This window comes from Argopecten irradians, chromosome 5, assembly GCF_041381155.1.
Source record: "Argopecten irradians isolate NY chromosome 5, Ai_NY, whole genome shotgun sequence".
NCBI classification, from domain to species: Eukaryota; Metazoa; Mollusca; class Bivalvia; order Pectinida; family Pectinidae; genus Argopecten; species Argopecten irradians.
The window spans coordinates 4,634,893-4,657,289 of NC_091138.1; the positions used below are offsets into that span (position 1 = coordinate 4,634,893).

The 22,397-nt window shown below is 35.6% G+C and overlaps 2 protein-coding genes across 3 annotated transcripts in view; one reads left to right on the forward strand and one right to left on the reverse strand.

Annotated features, from left to right (window-relative positions):
- Window positions 1-20,125, reverse strand: LOC138322698 (ras-related protein Rab-40C-like). The gene is made up of 6 exons (XM_069266734.1): window positions 19,757-20,125; window positions 14,621-14,681; window positions 13,130-13,190; window positions 12,502-12,579; window positions 10,222-10,444; window positions 1-7,405 (listed from the first exon to the last, which is right to left on the reverse strand). Exons 1-6 carry the CDS (start codon window positions 19,923-19,925, stop codon window positions 7,167-7,169), a joined length of 831 nt encoding a protein of 276 aa, XP_069122835.1. The 5' UTR covers window positions 19,926-20,125; the 3' UTR covers window positions 1-7,166.
- The window catches only part of LOC138322697 (uncharacterized), a 25,477-nt gene continuing 23,187 nt past the window's right edge, over window positions 20,108-22,397 (forward strand). For both annotated transcript variants that reach the window (XM_069266731.1, XM_069266732.1), the window contains exon 1: window positions 20,108-20,269. In XM_069266731.1, coding sequence (XP_069122832.1) covers window positions 20,246-20,269 — 24 coding nt within the window. In that variant the 5' untranslated portion in view covers window positions 20,108-20,245. The remainder of the gene's footprint in view (window positions 20,270-22,397) is intronic.

Consider the following 22,397-nt stretch of genomic DNA (forward strand, 5'->3'; position numbering starts at 1 on the left):
TAACTCTTATTGGAACTGTATTAAACAACATCATGGTTATACAGATAAAGGTAACTAACAATAAATCCACCTCCTTGGGAGGGGCCCCAAGTGGGGACCATCATTCAGGGGTGGCAAGAAACACACCACCAGATACCCAACTAATGTACCTCTCTGTGAAGGGCACAAGTGGGGTGAATACAGTGGTGGTCTGTAATATATCGCCAGGTACCCCTCTAAATCCACCCGTCTGTGAGGGACGTTGGATGTACATATAAAGGTAGCAGGTAATACACCACAAGATACTCCACAAACCCATTTCTCTGTGAGAGGCCCCAAGTGGGGTGAATAATTCTGGGATGGCCAATTATACATGACCCAGACCCAAAATAAACCCCTCTATGTGAGGAGCTGGGGGTGTATCACACAATGGTTGTCAATAATACACCACCATATACCTCTCAATAAATATTACAGCTGTATATACAGTAGACCTACAGTACACATCACTTTTAGTACCATACAAATTGTAAGTATCCAGCAAATGAATATTTAGGTCATTATCACTGAGCAATTAATCTTTTTAGGAGAAAAACTACAGTGTGGTATTTTAAAATTACTTAGAATTGAGGTACAATACATACAATCATTGTCTATAGAGTTAAATTACAACTACACTGTAGTGTATATTATCGATGGTCAGCAATTATGATACATGTACATACCGACAAAGCTGTGACGATGGAACAGCCACAATGTTCCTGTTAAAATTATAACAAAATCAAACATAGGTCTGAAACATCAATAGAAATATCTCAAATCTCATGACAGATTTTAGTTTGTTAGCACTCTATAGTCAGTGCTCATCAGGAAAAATCTTTCTTTTGTAATCAGATATCCTTATCTATATGAGAAACGTGAAACGATTCCGTTAAATCCTGTTTCTGGAATTAATTCACTGTAATCATTTAATTGAATAAAAAAAGGTTCCATATTGAAGTTCTGATCAGCCAAACACAAACAGGACACCAAAATGTCACAATGAAAGACCACAATTCATTTGCTGGAATATGTACAAAATGTATATTCCTCTATTTATAGATACAGTAATTAAATAAATGAGATTCAGATATTGACAAGTTGTACATATATATATCGAGGAAGGAAGAAACTTTTTATCATGAATGTGATTGACAATTTTTCATATAACATTTCAATTACAACAAATTGACTTGAAATTTAATATGATGAAATGGAGGGGAAAACATATATAACATGTCAATCACATGACAGTCATTCATGACCAACATTTCAACACACAAACATTAAAACAAACATTATGCACTTACATCATATGCCTTTTTATTCAAGTTTCTCGTTCTTCTAGATAAACTCAATTATTTTCAAAGAACAGAATCCTCCTCCCCTTCCACTCGCAATATTTGCCTAATGGCCTAATTTGCTTCATCACCCAAATAACTGAATTCCAACGAGCCACTAAATTTTACTTTAATAAATGGGCCGAGACATTTCATACCTGCGCACAATAGATGTAAACAAACATATAGACAAACATGTTGTGTTGGTGTTATTTTGGACTGAAGAAGGCCCTATAGTGGCTGAATATATATTCCATAGAAATGATTTTATTTTATTTTGAATTTATTTTGGCCTTTTATTTCGGATTATTAATATACTAGCTTTATACCGTTTTTACCTCATTAAAATTTTACTTTATATCGGTCATACATTTAAATAGTAGATTTTGATGGAGAAGGAAGGTGGAGTACACAAAGAAATCTGCTGATCCACCACCAGACCTCAGACTTGTGTTTGTGGTAGATTGTCAGACAACTTGCCACCTCAGCACAGTAGCTTTTAACAATAGGCATTGTGCTTAATGTATTCAGACCTGTTCCACTAGGCATCAACCTCTGTGATGTGAGTTTTAAACCCATATGGGGCAGTTGTCAGGTATGACCAGGTACTGACCGTATGTCAGTGTTTTTTTCTCGATGTACTCCGGCCTTCCTCCACCTCCTAAACATGACACATCCTTAAATGACCCAGGCTGTTAATTAGATGTACTCCGCCTTCCTCCACCTCCTAAACATGACACATCCTTAAATGACCCAGGCTGTTAATTAGATGTAAAATAAACATCATAACCATACCTTAACAATGTGTAGGAAAATAGACAAATGAAAAAATTTATGAAGGCAAAGTTCTATCTAAGCTGTTAACATAATTCATTAGGGAAACTATTTCCTAAAGACTGTGGATATACAATACAGTCAGAATATCCAAAGGTTCCCAAACATTTTATTTACATTTTAACAGTTTTGTTGTTTAACCTCTGTCAGTCTCTGACTAGCATATCCATAGTGATGTTATTAAGAGTAATGTAATCCAAAAGTTCCAGTCTAATTAAGTTTGATAAGTGCACCATTAAGAAGAAAGAATTACTTAAAGAGACCTGAATAAAAGGCAGCACATTTCTCTAACATACACAAAACAATATTGTAACTTAATATACAAAATATAGCACCTCTTCTATAGCAAATTTATATAATACACATAAATAGTCAACAAAAAAAGCACAGGCACAACCAATGAAGGAATTACTTAACATCAAAGTAATTCTCTACTAGACACAAATTCTCCATTCAGGTCTCACCCAACAGATAAGGTTTGTAATGACAATGCATGATTTTACCAACTATACATCAGTTTGTATCTCAATAGAATACATCATGTAGAAACAACAGATCAAATTCTCTACATGTGAAAAAAATGGCATGGGATGCAAAGCTTTATCTTTCAGGACTGTATTTGGTGAAAAGAAAAGGCCTGGGATAAAAAAGCTTTATCTGTCAGAACTATATTTGGAGAAAAGAAAAAAGAAAATTTGGAAACAGAAATTTTATCAATGATATGACAGTTTATCTGAGACTTGTAAACTCTTTCTTTAAATAAAATGTTGAGCTGTATATATATACTTTTTACATCACAGATAATTGTCAGCACAGTAAGAGGAGTAAATCTATAAGATAAACAGGTAAAGAATCAGAATATAAAGTCTCCCTTTTAGTTTACAGGAGTGTCAATCTGTCATTATATTTGTACATTGGTGGTTAGTTTTAACTCACAGCTAAAGCTTGCCTTATTGGTCACCTATACTGCCATCATAAACACTTGAAAACAAGACAACACTCATGGAACCCAGACATACACAGATCACTGAAGTTTACATGTGGGCTGTTCATTCAGTAACCTTACAAACTGAACAATAGATTTCAAAGATAAGGATAGTTTACTAAGCCTTTTGACTAATGTTCTTGTCAACTAGAGCATCCCAATAAGATCTTGAGTAATCATAATTAGTCCTACAGCACAATTACTACTGTTGTTCTGGTAAACTGCATAATGTTAAACTGGTAAATGTACATTGAGTAGATCAAGAATACAGAGACAAAGAATATAAATCCAAACAATGCCAATATATACAGATAATACTGATTGACAAAATAACATAACATGATATGGCCCATTAGGTACAAAACAATGCAACTCATCCGTCAATACGTGTAATATCAATAATGCATTGTGTAATTCAATATACAATGCTTTGTCTATTCCCAATCAACAGACTCTAAGAATATAGACAAATGTGGATGTCCTTTTTAGGCGATGCTGGCATAAAATCTTCAAACACAGTACACATATTTATAACATGCATTGAAATAAAGTTTACTTTATGATGATTTATAAGAAAAACGATGAATGCTGTACACCATAGCTGAGGAGCAGAATTCGAATGTGGACAACAAACTGGCAAGAACAGTTGACTACATAACATACATCTGACCCAAGTATAAACAGGATGTTAAAATACATTAAGTATAGAATGCTGGATATTGACAATGTGTTTAGATAGAAAAATAGCTAAAGCATTACTAATGGTTGTTTTATAAAACACCCACACCCCCCCTCTAACTACATACCTGGTACATCACAATTTGTGATAGAGAAGAAAGGCACAACCAAATGTTGAATGGGTTTTTACACAAAATTACAAACATCTAAGAATCTTTTTATAATGATTTAAATGAAAGTGAACATTTTGAGTCTGCATTTTGACATCAATGAAAGGTTTACACTGTTATAAACATCAAAATTTGAGCTTAACAGCATTTTAATAGTATACATGGCAGGGGTATTATTTCATATTCTACTGTTATTAAATCAAATTATATATTTTGTATATATGACTGTTTTGCCTTTTCCGTTTAATACCATATATGTTTGTTTAACAAACACTCCAAAGCTAAAAGATATTGAATATTAACACATCAGAGTACATATTTAAAGATAACCATACACCATGGATTTCCTTATAGTTCTCTAGTACCTAGACTAACTAGAAAACTAATACAATCCTGACATAATTTATATGCACATAATGCAGCTAATTTTTGACTGTACTACAAAACATAGTAGATTGCCAAAAAAATCACAATCTTATTATTTGCTTAAACACTATACATACCAATAAACAGGGAAGATCCCACACTGATCTGATATAGACAATGTTCTGACTGTATATCCCTAATTTATCTGTAACACACTGCATCAGATAGCAATCCAGCACATCACAATCTCATCAAAATGATGGCACTTAAAATGCTACAATACTATTTTAATTATACCTCTTAAAATAAACAATAATTAATACCAGACAAATATTTTATAACGCAAGTTTGAAATAAGTGCATCAATATCATGCTTGTGTGTCACATACCAAATCAAGGTATCTTTTATCTAGCACTGTTAAGGCTATTTGAAAAGAGAAGCATATTGCATTTTACTGTCGACACAATAATACTGTGAACGGTTTTGGTTGGTAACTAAATCAGCGTACTGCCGCTATTGCCTGGCACACTCTCAATAACTTTATGAGTGTTATTATATCGACGGTTCCGGCAGGTGGCGCGGCTACGTCATACGCATATGAGCACAGTACCTGAGTACAGTAGCTATATAGAGCCTACTGTACACATGCTTTTCTCCTGTTTTTATGTGTTTTGTAAGTAGCTACTCACAGTTTAATAATACATTACTATACAGCACACTTCCATGTTGCAATTTCTAGTACATTATCAATGCTGTTAGCCAAGATGTAGGGTACCAATTGAAAATACATTAATTTTATATCCTATTTTAGGTATAAAATGGAGACAGTTTGGCGCGCATTGAAACATGGAGAATTCCAAGTCTGACAGAATATACACAAAAGGCAAATGTATTGATGAAGGAATCAGGCTACAAGTGGTTTATTTGTTTACTTAAAATTGTTCGTATAGGGAGATCAGTCGTCAGACTGGTCTATCCACGGAATCCTGCTATAAAATTGTCCAAAAAACTATCAAGCAAACGGAACTGTTGAATTTAGGAGGCTAAATCAGTTGGGAGACCAAAACGAAAGATCAATGAAGAAGTAATGCGATTTATTGAATACCAGCTGAAATCCACTCAGCCACCAATTAATGCAAAAGAAATATGTACTAAACTCATATAGAGCAATATTCGTACAAGGACAAGTTGATCCGATTGGCCTACTTGGCACCGTCGAGATAACATCACTTACACTGTGACCAAATTATCGATATTGTAGCGAGAGTGTGCCAGGCTATAGCGACAGTACGCTGATGTAGTTACCAATCCGTTCACAGTATTATTGTATTGGCAGTAACAGGAGATAAAGATGCAATGCCCATATGGCCTTAAAAAATATCAAGCATGTTTTTACTTGTAGTATGATTTTAACAAGAGAGCAAAATACAATGCTCGGACTGGGCCCTGATCATTTGACATTAATTACCGGTCCACAATGTTTCTCACAAACTTGTAAAACAGCTGAGCTGAAGGAATGTATAATACTGTGGTACAAGTCTACAAGTTGGTGATAAGGTGGATACATGTTGATGGATATACAGGGATTTTTGCTTTTTATCAGAAGAAATTTTAACCTTAAAGATCTTGATTAAATATGATTTTGTTTTAAGCTTAGAAGTAACTTTATACTAATGATAGGTTACATGTATAACAAATTTACAAGATATCAAATAAATACATGTAAATTTGAAACATAAAATGGATGAAATAGAAAATTATGTGCATAAGAAAGAAGAGTACTTGAATTAAAAGACTTGTGCCATATAAACCACCAATGAGTATAGTGTCTGCTATTATTTGATATAAAGAGATTCTACTGACCAACCAAGTGTACATGGTTTTACATGCAATGATGAAAATTAAGGTGGAAACATACACATAATATAACAACATCAAAATTGTCAAAAATATTTCTAAATATACGAAATTTAGTCCTTTCTTATTGCTTAATACTACCAAAGTGAACGAAATTGTTAAGGTTTTACTTTTTTAAGTAAATTTCTGTTAATAGATAAAAATTATCTAATTTCACAAGCTCTTTTAAATATATTTAGGAAATGCTGTGTTTGGCTGACTTAATGTCATAAGTTTAGTTCATTATGGAAAAATACTTTTATTAATGAATCTAGCTATCTAGCAATAACTCCTAATCATGTCTGCATCACAGTCTCCCATCACACACTCTCACACACTACAGCACGTCCTCTCCTTCCTAGACAAGCTTCTCACAACTTCAGACCTAATGCCTATTGACTAGCTTTACACAGTTATAACTGACAAGTTCACAATTATATTGCTTTAAGCAATCAAGAAAAAATAAATAGTTTTCCAAGTTCACCATTATTCAAGTAGATGGTAACAGCTCACATTTTCGATAGTAATTTTGGTAGACTACATAACAAAATTTGCATTTTAAAATTTAGCAATCACAATTTTTGATTCCATTCATTAAAACTAGGTATTCAAAACGTTTATCTTTCCTTCTTTTTATACAAAACTGATAATTTGGTAAATGAAATCTGTTGCTATAGGAACATAATATTAGTACCTTCCATTGACAGTTGTTTACCGGATCATATTATTCTAACCATAAGGTACAAAATATGTCATTATCAGATCACAAAAGAAACAAGGAAACACATTATTCCTTTTCCTGAAAGCTTCCTAAAAACCGTCTGTATCTTGGTGCCTATGCCCTGAGCGGCCCTGGACATCACCACACATCCCCTTTGTTAGCTGATACAGCAGCTCCGTCGACAGTTTGCAGGAGGCGAGTCTGTGGGATTGAGATACTTATTTTTCTTTGATTTGTCACGGTGGATAAAACTCTGCATTCTAGCTCTAGTTTTGTTGGTGAGAGCGTAGGATTTGAGATAGGATTTTAGCGTCTGTGGTAACGGGAGCTGGTCAATGCCATATATGGTTGTCCTAGCAACAATGGTGTGGCATGCTATCTCCTGGAGACTCAACACTGTAAATAGAACAATCACAGATATACATCGTGGCCTGATCAAATGTATTTGGTTGTATTAAACATGATGTGGCACAAAGAAGTTGGATGTCTTATACCACACTACAGCATTATACACATGCAATGTGCTTTATCTACAGTATTTGACATTACCAGTATTGCCAACCTCTGATGAGGTCAAATCGGGTGATCACCCTTGAAAAAACGGGTGAAAGGGTCAAAACAAGGGTCATGTGCGGAACCACATTTTAGCAAAATTTTTAACACATTTTAAACCTTAAATATGCATATATTTATTATCTTCATATTGTTATATATTTATGATATTTTTGTAATAATATAATTGATATCTGAAAATTAATAAAAAAAATGTATTTTTTAAATTATTAAATAAATAAATTTTTTCGGGAGGCCCAAAGGGCCTGAACGGTCATCTGACTACCTTGGCAATAGTAAAATTAATTTCATATGGTGTCACTTTGTCAGGACCATGTCAGGATCATTTTCCATTTCCTTCAACAAATTTTATTTCAAACAAGAGGCCCAAGGGCCTTAACATGTAGGAAATTAATTAGATATAGTGTCATAGTAGCCTTCTTCAATTTGGGATCAACCAGAGATGTAACAATACTTTGTCGATCCATGTCAGGATCATCTCAGGCAAGTTTCAGCCAAATCACATAGGCAGAACTTGAGAAGAAGTTCAAAATGTGTTTTCAAGATGGCGGCTGTGGCGGCCATCTTGGATTTCGGATCGACCCGAAAAATAACAACACTTTGTCGGGACCATGTCAGGATCATTTTCATGCAAGTTTCAGCCAAATCGAACCAGTAAAACTTGAGAAGAAGTTCAAAATGTGTTTTCAATATGGCAGATGTGCCGGTCATCTTGGATTTCGGATTGACCCGAAAAATAACAACACTTTGTCGGGACCATGTCAGGATCATTTCATGCAAGTTTCAGCCAAATCGCACGAGTTGAACTTGAGAATAATTTCAAAATGTGTTTTCAAGATGGCGGCTGTGGCGGCCATCTTGGATTTCAGATCGACCCGAAAAATAACAACACTTTGTCGGGACCATGTCAGGATCATTTCATGCAAGTTTCAGCCAAATCGCACCGGTAGAACTTGAGAAGAACTTCAAAATGTGTTTTCAAGATGGCGGCTGTGGCGGCCATCTTGGATTTCGGATCGACCCGAAAAATAACAACACTTTGTCGGGACCATGTCAGGATCATTTCATGCAAGTTTCAGCCAAATCGCACAGTAGAACTTGAGAAAGTTCAAAATGTGTTTTCAAGATGGCGCCTGTGGCGGCCATCTTGGATTTTCGGATCGACCCGAATAATAACAACACTTTGTCGGGACCATGTCAGGATCATTTCATGCAAGTTTCAGCCAAATCGCACCAGTAGAACTTGAGAAGAAGTTTAAAATGTGTTTTCAAGATGGCGGCTGTGGCGGCCATCTTGGATTTCGGATCGACCCGAAAAATAACAACACTTTGTCGGGACCATGTCAGGATCATTTCATGCAAGTTTCAGCCAAATCGCACCGGTAGAACTTGAGAAGAAGTTCAAAATGTGTTTTCAAGATGGCGCCTGTGGCGGCCATCTTGGATTTCGGATCGACCCGAAAAATAACAACACTTTGTCGGGACCATGTCAGGATCATTTCATGCAAGTTTCAGCCAAATCGCACCGGTAGAACTTGAGAAGAAGTTTAAAATGTGTTTTCAAGATGGCGGCTGTGGCGGCCATCTTGGATTTCGGATCGACCCGAAAAATAACAACACTTTGTCGGGACCATGTCAGGATCATTTCATGCAAGTTTCAGCCAAATCGCACCGGTAGAACTTGAGAAGAAGTTCAAAATGTGTTTTCAAGATGGCGGCTGTGGCGGCCAACTTGGATTTCGGATCGACCCGAAAAATAACAACACTTTGTCGGAACCATCTCAGGATCATTTCAGGTAAGTTTCAGCTCAATCCCACTGGTCAAACTTGAGAAGAAGTTCAAAATGTGAAAAGTTAACGCACGGCGGACGGCGCACGGCGGACGGCGCACGACGACGGACGAAACATGATGACTATAGGTCATCCTGACCCTTCGGGTCAGATGACCTAATAAAATACTGATTTTTTCGGGGGGGGGGGGGGGGGGGGTTCTACACATGTCCGGTTTCACTATTATCTTTGACTAAACAAAAAATGGCGGCCATTATGATTGGCTTGCCTGCCTACTGCAACAGGATACCGTTCACGTTGACTGTTTTATTCATGTGAGTAAATCTTTGTCTGAAATCATAGTTTGTTTGTAATTTTGAAGAGTTTTGAAGAGATTATTTCTGATTTTGAACAGTATTAATTGGCCATGTCTGATTTTGCTATCTGGCTCTCGCTAAATACGATCATGGACATCGTGATGCATGACTGAATAGATTAATTGCTACAATTTCACACCTTTATGAAAGTTTGTGTAAACACAAACATAGCTACCTGCATTATACAGGGGCCTGATATGAGTCTTAAGCCCTGAGGTGTAATCAAAATTGCACTTATGGCTTTATCTGACGTAATTTGTGTGAGCTTTTAACACTTTGGTAGTGCTGAAAATCGGGTTATTTGATGACCCGACGGGTCAATCGGGTTACGCATTCTAAAATGTCTAAAAAACGGGTCAACCCGGGGTAATCGGGTGAGTTGGCAATACTGCATTACCATCAGTAATGGTTTGATAAAATGTTTCTAATGAATTTTATTACATGTATCATTCTTTAAAAGATTTGTCCTCAAATCTCTCTTGTCATACCCACCTTTGCTTGGCCCCCAGGTCCGACTCATGCCATTCCGTTTTAATGCCAGACGAGATAACTCCGCAAAAGATTCTGTCACATTAAAGTCACACAAAGGGCTCACTTCAAAAAAGGCCATGTCATTTTTCAAAGCATATGCTTCTGCTGTGGCTTCACTCACTTGTCGTTTAAACGCAAGGTGGAGACGGTTGCCGACTAAAATCTTTGGAACACCAGGAGCATGCTGGAAAATTATTTATAAGTTATCACAACAACAAACAACAAATAATTGCATGCCAGAACAAGATATTGAACTTCAACAAGAGATCCAAGAGGGATCTTGGCTCCCACCAAAGAATGATCTATGTCTGACAATGGAAAGAGGGGATCTTTTCTCTGCTTTTCAAACTTTTACTACATATAACTACCTATGAAATTTGAGAAAGATCCTTTCAGTACTTTGTGAGATATATGTATAACAGTAACAAACTTCAATTATCAAAAACCAAGATGGCTACCTGTCAGCCATCTTGTTGACTGATCAGTCCCAAAATGCATCAAGCACAAGTAAGGCCCAAGGGGAACCTGCATATGAAATTTGAGTGAGATCCCTTCTGTACTTTTTGAGAAATAGCGGTAACAAACTTCAAATGTCAACATCCAAGATGGCGGGCTGTCGGCCATCTTGTTCACTGAATGGTACTAAAATGCAATATGCATAACTAGGGACCTAGGGGAACTTGCACATGAAATTTTAGACAGATCCCTTCATTACTTTCTGAGAAATAGCGATAACAAACTCTAATTTTCTGCCATCTAGAACAAATTTACATACCTGGCCTACTATACCTTTCGGCCGCGTACGAATTGGTCCCTATGTATTGTAGTTGAGCACTGCCCCTGAAAATCACTCGGGCAAAGTTTTCTATACTTTTTTTGTAGGTTTCCAATTATTTTATGCGTATACATGCATTTACATATTATTTTTGTCTAAAACAAACATAACTACCATTCTTAATATCACCGTACCACTCACAACACGTGAAATTCACAATTTGTGGACTTGCCGTATAAATTCCTTCAGAAAGACCTTCATATTTATTATGTAAAAAAAAAATGCCTCTATGAGAATTTGATATTTTATGTGGTTCAATTTCATTTCCTATTAGGTCAGCAATATCAAACAAGTACGATAAAATACAAAGAAACATTTGTAATGGTTTGCATAATCATTACTTTGCTCCATTAGCAGTAATAGGTCTAAAGACGACACCATTTTCTGTCTAAAGTCTTTTGAGCTACAATATTGCAGCTATAGGCCATCTTGTTGACTGATCAGTCCCAAAATGCATCAAGCACAAGTAAGGCCCAAGGGGAACCTACTTATGAAATTTGAGTGAGATCCCTTCTGTAATTTCTGAGAAATAGCGGTAACAAACTTCAAACGTCAAAATCCAAGATGGCGGGCTGTCGGCAATCTTGTTCACCGATCGGTACCAAAATGCAATATGCAAAACTAGGGACCTTGGGGAACCTGCACAAGAAAATTGAGACAGATCCCTTCATTACTTTCTGAGAAATAGCGGTTACAAACTTAAACTATCAAAATCAAAAATGGTTGCCTGGCGGCCATCTTGTTGACCGATCGGTCCCAAAATGCAATATGCACAACTAGGGCTCTAGGGGAACCTACATATAAAATTTGAGAAAGATATCTTTTCTGAGAAATAGCGGTAGGAAGAACTGTTAACGGACGGAAGGACGGACGACAGACCACGGACGAAAAAGCGATTTAAATAGCCCACCATCTGATGATGGTGGGCTAATAGATCAGATGTAGGGCTTATAAAAAGTTAAACAAGTTCATTCAAGACAAAGTACTATATCTACATATGTGAAACAATGATTGAAGGCAATTTTAAGCACTATTCACATAGATATTCAAAATTCTAGCATTTTTATTTTTTTTATTACAAAAGTTCTTAGTTCTCAACAGGCCTACAGTTCAGTACTGCCAAACTAAAATGAAGCATTACAATTTAAATGCTTGATCTGATTGGGTGTTTGGTGGCGTTCAGTGAAAATGCATCTCTGTTAGGAAACACTTGCTTCTCAAACTTTCCACAGACAGTGGAAATCCATAAAATAACCAAGTTAGTCAAATCAGGACCTATCTCATGATAGATTGCTGAAAAAATTAAAGTCGACTGAATCAATTTTATCAGAATTCTCTTTTACACTTATGTCTTGTCACAATTTTTTTTATTTGTTAGCTATAGTGTAAAATTAGACAGTGTATACCTGGTCAATCTCCTTGATCCATCGGTCAATGCCATCAAAAGACCACTTATTGGTGATGTCGTACACCAACAGGATGCCCTGTAAATACAATCAAATTTGTAAAAAAAAACAAATAAAAAAAAACAAAAAAAACAGTGATAACTACTGGAAGTGTCGTCTCCAGGTTTACAATTATTATCTTAACTGTATTTCCAGATCTAATTTGAGAAATCTAGAAAAAGTAACATAAATTGATGATATCATTCTTTTCCAGAGAAAAAACAATTATGCAGATTAGATGTAATGTAAATATAATACAATAATAGGCTGGTAATACAATAAGTCAATTACACGTATGTCAAATGCTAAAATTTTCATTAATTGTTGACACAAAAAATACTATGGCTACCTTCTTCTATATAGCTTAAAAATTATGTATGTGCCTCAATCAGGACCTATGTGAGGTCTCTTATCACTAACCCATAACAATATAGTAAAACGTAATAGTCTGTGGTTAATTATCAAGAACAAGATCACTGTGTTTCAATATTATAAACATCCAATTCATCTCTTTTGATATTATGCCTGATGTTTTACAGTCATAGTAATGATTTTTTCTGTCTCACATTGTCTCAGTGACGACACCTACCTGAGCTCCTCTTGAATACGACCGGAAGATGGTGCAGAATCGTCCTTGTCCGGAAGTGTCCCTAAATAAAATACATCAACAATAATGAGTCAAGGCTAATGAGTGAGTTAATTAACTATATGTATGGAAAGGTAATAAGACATGTGATATCATACATGTATTACAAAATTTAGGGCTGTGTATCGTAACTGAAAAGTGCATTGCGATATATCATGATATTTGAAAGGCGTATCACCATGCATCACAATATATTGGTTTTTGTATGAAACGTAAATAGTTAGTAGCAATGCTTTTCACTTCCTAGCAATTGGTCACCTACTTCAAGAAGAAGTAGAAGAAAAAGAAAAGACAAACACGATGCATTACAAAACAACTTAACAATTTAATAATTTCATGAGTTTTGAAATTAACAAATTCAACTAAACACATCCTTGTAAATAAAACTTAATGTGATTATGAATGATTGGCAAATTGGTACAGTTATTCTTGACTAGAATGTTTGGTAAAATAATAAAAAGACACTATACAAGCAAATTCTTGGAATTTATATCCCCCACGTTCGTTAATCAAAGGCCAATAACTCTGCCAAATAGGGTCCTATGACAGTGCCAATCACACCTGGCCAAGGCATCAAGACATTTAACCATGTTACCAAATTTGGAGAAAATCCTGTAATATTTGCATGAGTTATTGAACAGAAACTGTAACAGTTGAAAATGGCATTTTTTCTTAATTAAAGGGCCATAACTCAGCCAAATAGGGTCCAATCAAAGTCCTGATCAAACAGGGGCAAGGCCCTAAGACATTTAACCATGTAACCAAGTTTTGAGACAATCCAGTAATATTTGCAAGAGTTATTGGATGGAAACTGCAGAAAATGCCGTTTTTTGTTAATTAAAGGGTCATTACTCTGCCAAATAGGGTCCGATGAAAGTGCCGAGCTAATTCGTGTGAGCCCTTGGCACATTTAACTGTGTGACCAATTTATAAAAAAACGCTTTAGATTTGTGGCAGTTATTGCATGGAAACCAAGCGTTACAGATAGACAGAAGGCACAAATCAATATAAAAGTAACATAACAATGTCCATTTCTTTTGCTTAGACCTCATTCAGGTCTACCAGTAGAAAAGTTTGTTAATTTTAAATCCTATTTTAAGATCCTATATGCCACATTCAAACCACATTCAAATCATTATTTCAACCAATAACAGATAATTCAAATGTTGATATGTTATAGTAACCTTAAAGTTTCCATAGGTCAACTACGTATACCTGGTGCTTTACGAAAAAGACTTATTTTCGTGGCAACGTAATTTCTCTATTTGGAGTCATATGGTTCTACTAATATAGGTGCCTCAAACATATTTGTGACAATTATTTTTTTAGATTTATTATCGAGAAATCTCATCCCATGCAATATGTTCCTAAAATACTAAAAATGTCATGCAGTAATTCAAGTTTATTCACTGTAATCATAATTTCAAACCTTACCATAACTGTAGCTTTACACGTCTTCCATCCAACAGAATAGTTGTAGTCTTGTAATCAATACCTGAAACAGACAGAACAAGTAACTATTTCAAACCCCAAATAGTTTTTGAAGGGTGATATCTATATAAGTTATGATTGGCCAATGGAGTTGGTACTAGTTTAGCAGGGCGGTTGATCAAAGTATACATGTACCCTAGTACTGCTATGTAGATAACATTGCAAGCGGTATATATCCGTATAACTAAACTGTCTAAATAAATATTCAGTAACATTTGATCTGATTTGTATCATACCACATGTATGTAATATTGCCTCTAGTTTTGGTTGTAGGCATGGTAAAAAGTTTGTCTTTATCAAGTTTATCTGTGTCATTGATGATTTTATTTACATCAACACCATCATTCTTTTTATGCCTATATTCTAGGCTACACTCCTCACTCCTTTCTGCATATTTTTGTTTTCCTATTTTGGGACATCAACTTGCAAATAGCGAGTAAAAAGTCTTAAATTTAAGGCCTGTGCATATGCATCTCATCCTGTGACCAAATGTCATTCAAACTGTTGTTTTTTCAACCAAGAGTCAAATTGAGAAAACAGTCAAAATACATAGTGAATATACACAAAACATACCAGGTTGCCATAACGAAGCGGCACTAGGGATCAATCTATCCTAATATGTTTATAGGCGCACAGAGGCGAGAAACATATATATTGGTGGAGTTTAAACCCAGAACTACTATAACATAAGTTATATATCATTTGGTCACTCATAAAACAGATTGAGAAACCCAGCCAAGTCAATTGAGCCAAAGAAGCATACTCTGTCAGCTAAGTGACAAAGACTGTATTTAATCAACACTAAGCACAAACCACACCAAACTGCTCCTTTTACACATCTGTATATCTGATGCTAAAGTAACAATAAGTGAAAGATCTTCTGTTGTAAAACATACAATTTGTGAATGTTGATGAATATATATGATGACTCAGATCCATAAAAGCATGCATGAAAAAGACAAATATGTTGGATGAAATATCAGATCAATGATGTCATGTTAAAAACTTTCGGGTAATATCAGAATCTGGAGTCACACCACATGGTGATCATCAGTGATACCCGTACCGATTGGAAACTCTTGAGTGGCATGATCAACATCGGCGACGCCCATATTCAGAATAGGATCTGAACAGCTCAGAGCCTTTCGAGCTATTTTCAATGTGGATATGGGAAAAAGTAATATATATAATGAAACATTTAATAACTTTGTGAATACCAACTTTACAAAAGCTTGTAAATATGGAGTGAAGGGCTAAATACCGTAAAATTGGGATATTGTGGCATCTGGAAATTTGGCATTTTTGTATCAAAATAGGGTGGTTAAATTTTGGTGTGTTTAAATTTGCGTTTCCCCATATCATATAAATTTTGGTGCATAACTTCATTTGATCAAAAGAACAAGAGGCCCAGAGGGCCTGTATAGCTCACCGGGTTTGTAATGCCAAGTAATGTTCTAAATACAGGTTCATTATTTCTTTTCTGAAGGAATTCAAATATTTACCTCTAATTCCCCTACTGGGCCCTACCCCTCCTGAACCCTGGGGTCAGAGCCAACATTTATAGAAGTTCTGTTCCCCTTCCCCCATGGATGTTTGTGGCCAAATTTGGTCACAATCCATGCAGAACTCTAGGACAAGAAGCAATTTATAGGATTTACCTCTATTTCCCCTATTGGGCCCGCCCCTCCTGCCCCCAGGGGGTCAGAGCCAAACTTTATACAAGTTCTGTTCCCCTTCCCCCAAGGATATTTGTGGCCAAATTTGATTACAATCCATGCAGAACTCTAGGACAAGTAGCAATTTATAGGATTAACCTCTATTTCCCTTATTGGGCCCCACCCCTCCTGCCCCCGGGGGGGTCAGAGCCAAACTTTATAAAGGTTCTGTTCCCCTACCCCCAAGGATGTTTGTGGCAAAATTTGGTTACAATCCATGCAGAACTCTATGACTAGTAGCGATTTAAAGGAAATGTTGACGGACGGACGGAAAGACAATTGATGCAACCCTCTGAAATATTGATCTTCAATAAAAGTGATTAATAGTTTTAATAGCTATATACATGTTTGCACAAAAGAAAGACTCGCACAGGGTTTTTTTTTCGGTTGACAACACATACCTCAAAAGTATGTTTATGTAACATGATCGAGTAATTTACCCGAGAGTATGTGTTCACATACCTAAATCAAAGTACTCAAAGTACTGCAAATACAACGCAGCAGATACAGAAAAATAGAATGAAATTAAATGAATTTCCAAAATCAAAATATATAAACCATATTATAAGACTTTAATATCAATTATTTCAAGAACATTCAACTGATCACAGAAAATACATATGTTTTGTTTGACATTTTTCTTTATTAAAGTTCCTACATGAAAATTACAAAGAAAACAAATGTTTTCATTTATTATCAAGTTATTTTGCCTTTACCTCAGATCTGTGTTTAACATTCATTTAAAAACATTATTTTAAAGTACACAAAAAGGGCATATGATTAGTTTACTTTAAAACTCTTATGTCTATAAGCCTTAGATAGTAAAGACAATTTGAATGATCATTAACAGAGATTATGTAAGTTGGACAGAAGAGTCACCAGCAGGCAATTGCAACAGTTGACCTAGATGGGCTGTGTATTATATAACACTCTGTGTATTCTATACACACTCTGTGTATTCTACCAATCAGAAGGCAGTCTTCCCATGACTACTGATTGGTCCAAAGGAATATTATTCAATGAATAGGGAATTTATGAATGGAAGTTTATGAATGAAATGGTTTAAGAGGTCACCACTAGATGTCATTGTAGGGCAAGTCCTACTCAGTCCTACACATTATGGTAAACCGGATAGAATTAATACAAACGCTAGTCGCGTTGTATTAAAAATGGCATGTAGATGTATTATATAGATAGTTATATACAAACAAATAAACACATAGCCAAATTTTGGTGTGTTAAATTTTGGCACTTTCATGCCAAACGCCAAATAAGCCAAAATAAGACCACGTCCAACACGTATATATGCATGAAACTGAGCAAGTTGGCAATCATTATTCATATTGCCGACTTCCATGCTTGACACCCATGCTTTCATACTGCACAAGAAAAATGTTTGCTAACATTTTTCCATTATATGTATAGTAACTTAGATTTGGATATATAGTCAAATCAAATCTAGCTATATAACCAGACTTAACAGTGCTTATGTGTCAGCTAGGATTGGACTAAAGATTGATTATTGCAGTTCAGTTGTTAGAGCATTTGGTTAGTGCTCGAAGGTCCCAGGTTCGAATCTCCGTCTGGCCACTACATTTTCTCCTCTCCTGTTACAAATTTGGCGCCCTGCTTAAATACCCACAGTGATGGTTACTGCTTTTCAGTGTTAAGACTTGTGTATACAATCTTTATCTTACCTCCTTGCTATACTTTCCTTTCTTTTCTTTCTGCTCTACTTATAAGTGTAATATACCTCTATCAATATATATATACTATATGGCCTAACTTACATCTAATTTACTATTATCACCTTACTAATAACCGCCTTCATGAGTAAAAGATAGTATGAGAGAAGAGAATATATGATTATGTATGCTTCTTTTTATGTGTGGACGGAATAGTGTGATTGTTCTTGAATGATTAATATAAGATGAAAGTGTGAAGTGTGATAATTGACAGCTGTATGATGAGATAATAAAGACGATGTGATGATGAATGTTGATGATGGAGATGAAGATGTTGATGATAATAATTATGTTGATGATGATAAAGATGATGGTGGTGATAATGATAGTGATGATGAAGATGATGTTATGATGATGATGAGATAGATTATGGTTATGATGATGATGATGAAAATCATGGAACGATGTTGGTTGTGATGATGGTGACGATTGATGATGTGATGATGATGATGATGATGATGATGATAATATGAGTAGGGCTGGGACGATACAGCGATTGCACAATCCGATACATATCACGATACCTCACCTACGATCAGATACATATCACGATACTTTATTTATATAAATGGTATTGTCAAAGCAATGAACCACTTCAATGGGTGCGATTAAAAAAAAACCAACTAATTAATTTTAACATAGAGAGTTCTATATTGTCACAGATTAAAGATTCTTCTTTAAGAAAATAAGTGTGTCCACAGTGTCAGGACAATAACAATAGAGCACTCCTGGTAGCGGTTACTTTATGTCACCGACAGTGCTTGCCGTCTCACTAGTCTGTGTCTGCCATGCTTTTTTAACATATGCTGCACTGATTATGTAATCTCATATTTGATTGGCTAACCATGTTTACAGTCATCGCGAAATGACCAATAAAACCCTACCTAACACAGTGCTCGTATTCCCAGAAACGAGACTCACAACTACTTTCACTTTCAGAATTTCGATCTTTCGGTGTTTGTTTACAGTTATTCTATTAAAAAAAGATTAGTTAATGGATTTTGGAGAGACAATATAGGATTGCTCTTTGTTTTTCACAACAATAAAGCGGCGATACTGTATCGTAATTTGCTTCTGTGGACTGATACTTGTATCGTGTTGAAGTGTACTGCGATTCACCGATGCATTGGTGTATCGTCCCCGCCCTTAATATGAGTAAGATGTTTGCTAGCTTTCCAAAAATCATGTGAGCTTTTTTCAGCTTTTTCTGTATTATGATTTAAGGGTCTCATGTCTTTGATGGCGAAGACTTTGAATAAGGAGGGAGGAGTGTGGCAGGATTGGACTGAATCGATCATCAGTAACCATGTAGTTCAGTCTGTAGAGCATTCGGCTAGTGCTTGGTGGTTCTGGGTTAGGATCCTGGCCTGGCTGCTACATTTTCTCCTCTACTGCTACACTTATATAGGACCTGATTATAATTCAATCGCATCAACACTTACATTTAAAATTCATATACTATTGGATTTTACCTTGGAATGATTGTGAATGAATTCACTGTCACAAGCTTTATTGAAAAGCCATCATGATTTGTATTTTGACACCAAATATGGACTTCAAATGTATCTGCATTTTTATACCAGTTAGACAGCTAGGCCCGCACTTTAACCAATAATTACCACAACTGGAGAATCCGTATGGCGATTCCGTAGCTCCATCTTCCATTCCCCCAAGCAGCTCTTCTTTACCGACATCACTGTCCCCAACCAAAAGAAACTTGAGCAGATAATCGTATGGTTTTGGCGAGCCTGGAACTATGCTAATGGGGGAACTGGCACCACTACTCATATTTGGCCGGTTATCGTGTTTTCTGCATAATGAATGTCTCTTAACGTTGGTCCATAATTAAATATGAATAACAATGGACGAATCATCAGTAATGATACAACCAGGCCGATTTTTTCAGTTTCACTAACTCATCTTGAATATGTAAACATGTTCATCTTACTATCCATTTTCATCCATTTTTATTCCAAGTGCTCACGCATACCGGAAGTAGGACACAGGAAGTTGACAATTTGCAGATGGCGGGTGTTTTGATATTTCGACACAGCCTCGGCACATATATATGGCACACAAGCCTTGATTGAAGTTGATTCACTTGAACAATGGACGGTAGTAACCAAGCAGAGGTAAAATGATGTTGCTTTAAGGCCCGATCATAATATTTTATCTGATAATTAAATAAAACTGTAGATTAACAGGGAAAAAACACATTCCTGTCGAGTGCCCCGACCAGGAATCGAACCCGGGTCTCCGGCGTGGAAATCTACGGCTCTACGGACTGAGCCAAAGAAGTATGCTGAGTGACAGAGACCATATTTAAGTTTCATGTATAGGTTTAACCAGTGATATTTTGCAAGCCTACAACGCATTACTGTGCTGCAATTGAACAAAACTAATTTCATTAATTGTTGGTATGTGCCCTGGCTAACTGTCAGTCTTACTGTGGATATGTAATTTGTGAATCTGCTTGTAAATTTCAGTAAAATAAGAGAAAAATGTATATTTCTGGAGAAGAAATAGAACTCGTGTAAATTGCATTGATGGCACCAAATAAACATGCTATCGTGTTCAGTAGTGACTATATATATGCCAGGTACTCCAACAGTTTGTTTGGCAAAATCGGACCAGCAAATAGGGCAGGAGCCTATTGTAGTAAATGCAAATGGCTGCTATAAATGCAAATTTCCGGAAAGAGCCTCAAAGTCCACATTTTAACTATTTTTTTCGTAAATAGTCTTCTTGTCATGTTCAGAGTACCTTATAGTGTATATAGGAGCACTTGTATCAATTGAAATGTCTTCTTATATGCTATATTTGCCATATACGGTCACACTAAAATACGCCATAGGAGGAAAATATGCCATAGGTACGCCATAGGAGATTTTGCATGCCATAGCAAAATCTATGGAATATATTTACAAAATAGTTTGTTTTTTCCATTGTTATACCCATTATACACCATCTGGTTCAGTTTCATGAAAAAAAATTCGTACTTTGCAAGAAAATCGATCTTGAAAACGGGCCATTCTGAGGCAAAATGCACTAATATACGCCATATGTGCTTCGACACGCCAGAGCAAAATTTAACAGGATTTATTAGGTAATAACTAGTTGTATACTTTAAAACAGGTCTTATACAAGTTTTGGTGAAGTTTCATTGTTTAAAAATGTGTATTTTGCGAGAAATTTAGCAAAATATTACATCGGAATTCAGGAAGTATGATTCAAGGGAAGTAACTCTCATATAAGCCATAGCAAACAGAACTAGACTTGCACTAGTCTGAAAGTATTCAATTTTTAAGTGAGAACTAATTATGAAACAACAAGAATTATTTGATATCTAAATATATTTAATGATATATATACATATATACAGTGATAAATCTACGTGCGCATCCCGAGTCCTTGACTCACAGAATTTTAAAAGGACCCATGAAATTTCTGGGAATGGGTATCTATAACACTGTGGGACCCATTGTTTTCACGAAAACCACTGAAAAGGACCCACGAAAAATAACCGTAGATTGAACACTGTATATATACATAAAACATACAAATACCCATGGAACATAAGATTAACATGAAATACCAAAAAAATATAGGCCTAATTATGTTTCAATAATACAAGAAATAAAATCCTGAAACAGAAAATTATCTCAATTTACACTTACAAACATGTGATATCAAACATATAAACTATAAAAAAAAAATAATTAAATATAAGTTACAAATAATCCTGAAACAGAAAATGAAAATTATCTCAATTTAACAAACATGTAATATTTTCATTCATATTTATTTGAGAACACATTAGATAATTAATCATATATTGCAACCAAAAACCTAATATTTGTAAGAGTATTCATTCATGATAAATTAACAAAAGTTTTTGTTGTATAACAACATGACCCACACATTTCATCGAATGGTTACACACTTGAAGTATACAGGTTTTATGACATTGTCTCTATTTCCGCTAGCTGCTATATTACCATCATCAAGGCGGAATAGTCTCATCCCAGCTTGTAGGTACTTGGATACATCTAAGGTGATGATGACATCAGATCCTTTCTTCAGACAAGTCTTGTTCTTCGCAAAGTTGATGTAAAAGCGGTTCATCTTCTTTAGTCCTTCCTTCTGAATGATGGGTAGCACTTTCTTTGTTGTGCCATGGGTGCAGTATTTCACCGATGATGGATGAGTGATTGGTGATCCCAGTAGATGGAGCTTAACAGGTCTGCTGTGGCCAGATGC

What these genes read in the sequence shown, in the direction of transcription:
- LOC138322698 (XM_069266734.1), bottom strand. Translation starts at nt 19,925, where the DNA reads ATGAGTAGTGGTGCCAGTTCCCCCATTAGCATAGTTCCAGGCTCGCCA. An exon ending in CGTGTAAAGCTACAGTTATG is followed by an intron (nt 13,191 to 14,620) that starts GTAAGGTTTGAA and finishes TATTTTATTTAG; the next exon opens with GGACACTTCCGGACAAGGAC. An exon ending in GACCTGGGGGCCAAGCAAAG is followed by an intron (nt 7,406 to 10,221) that starts GTGGGTATGACA and finishes TTCTATTTACAG; the next exon opens with TGTTGAGTCTCCAGGAGATA.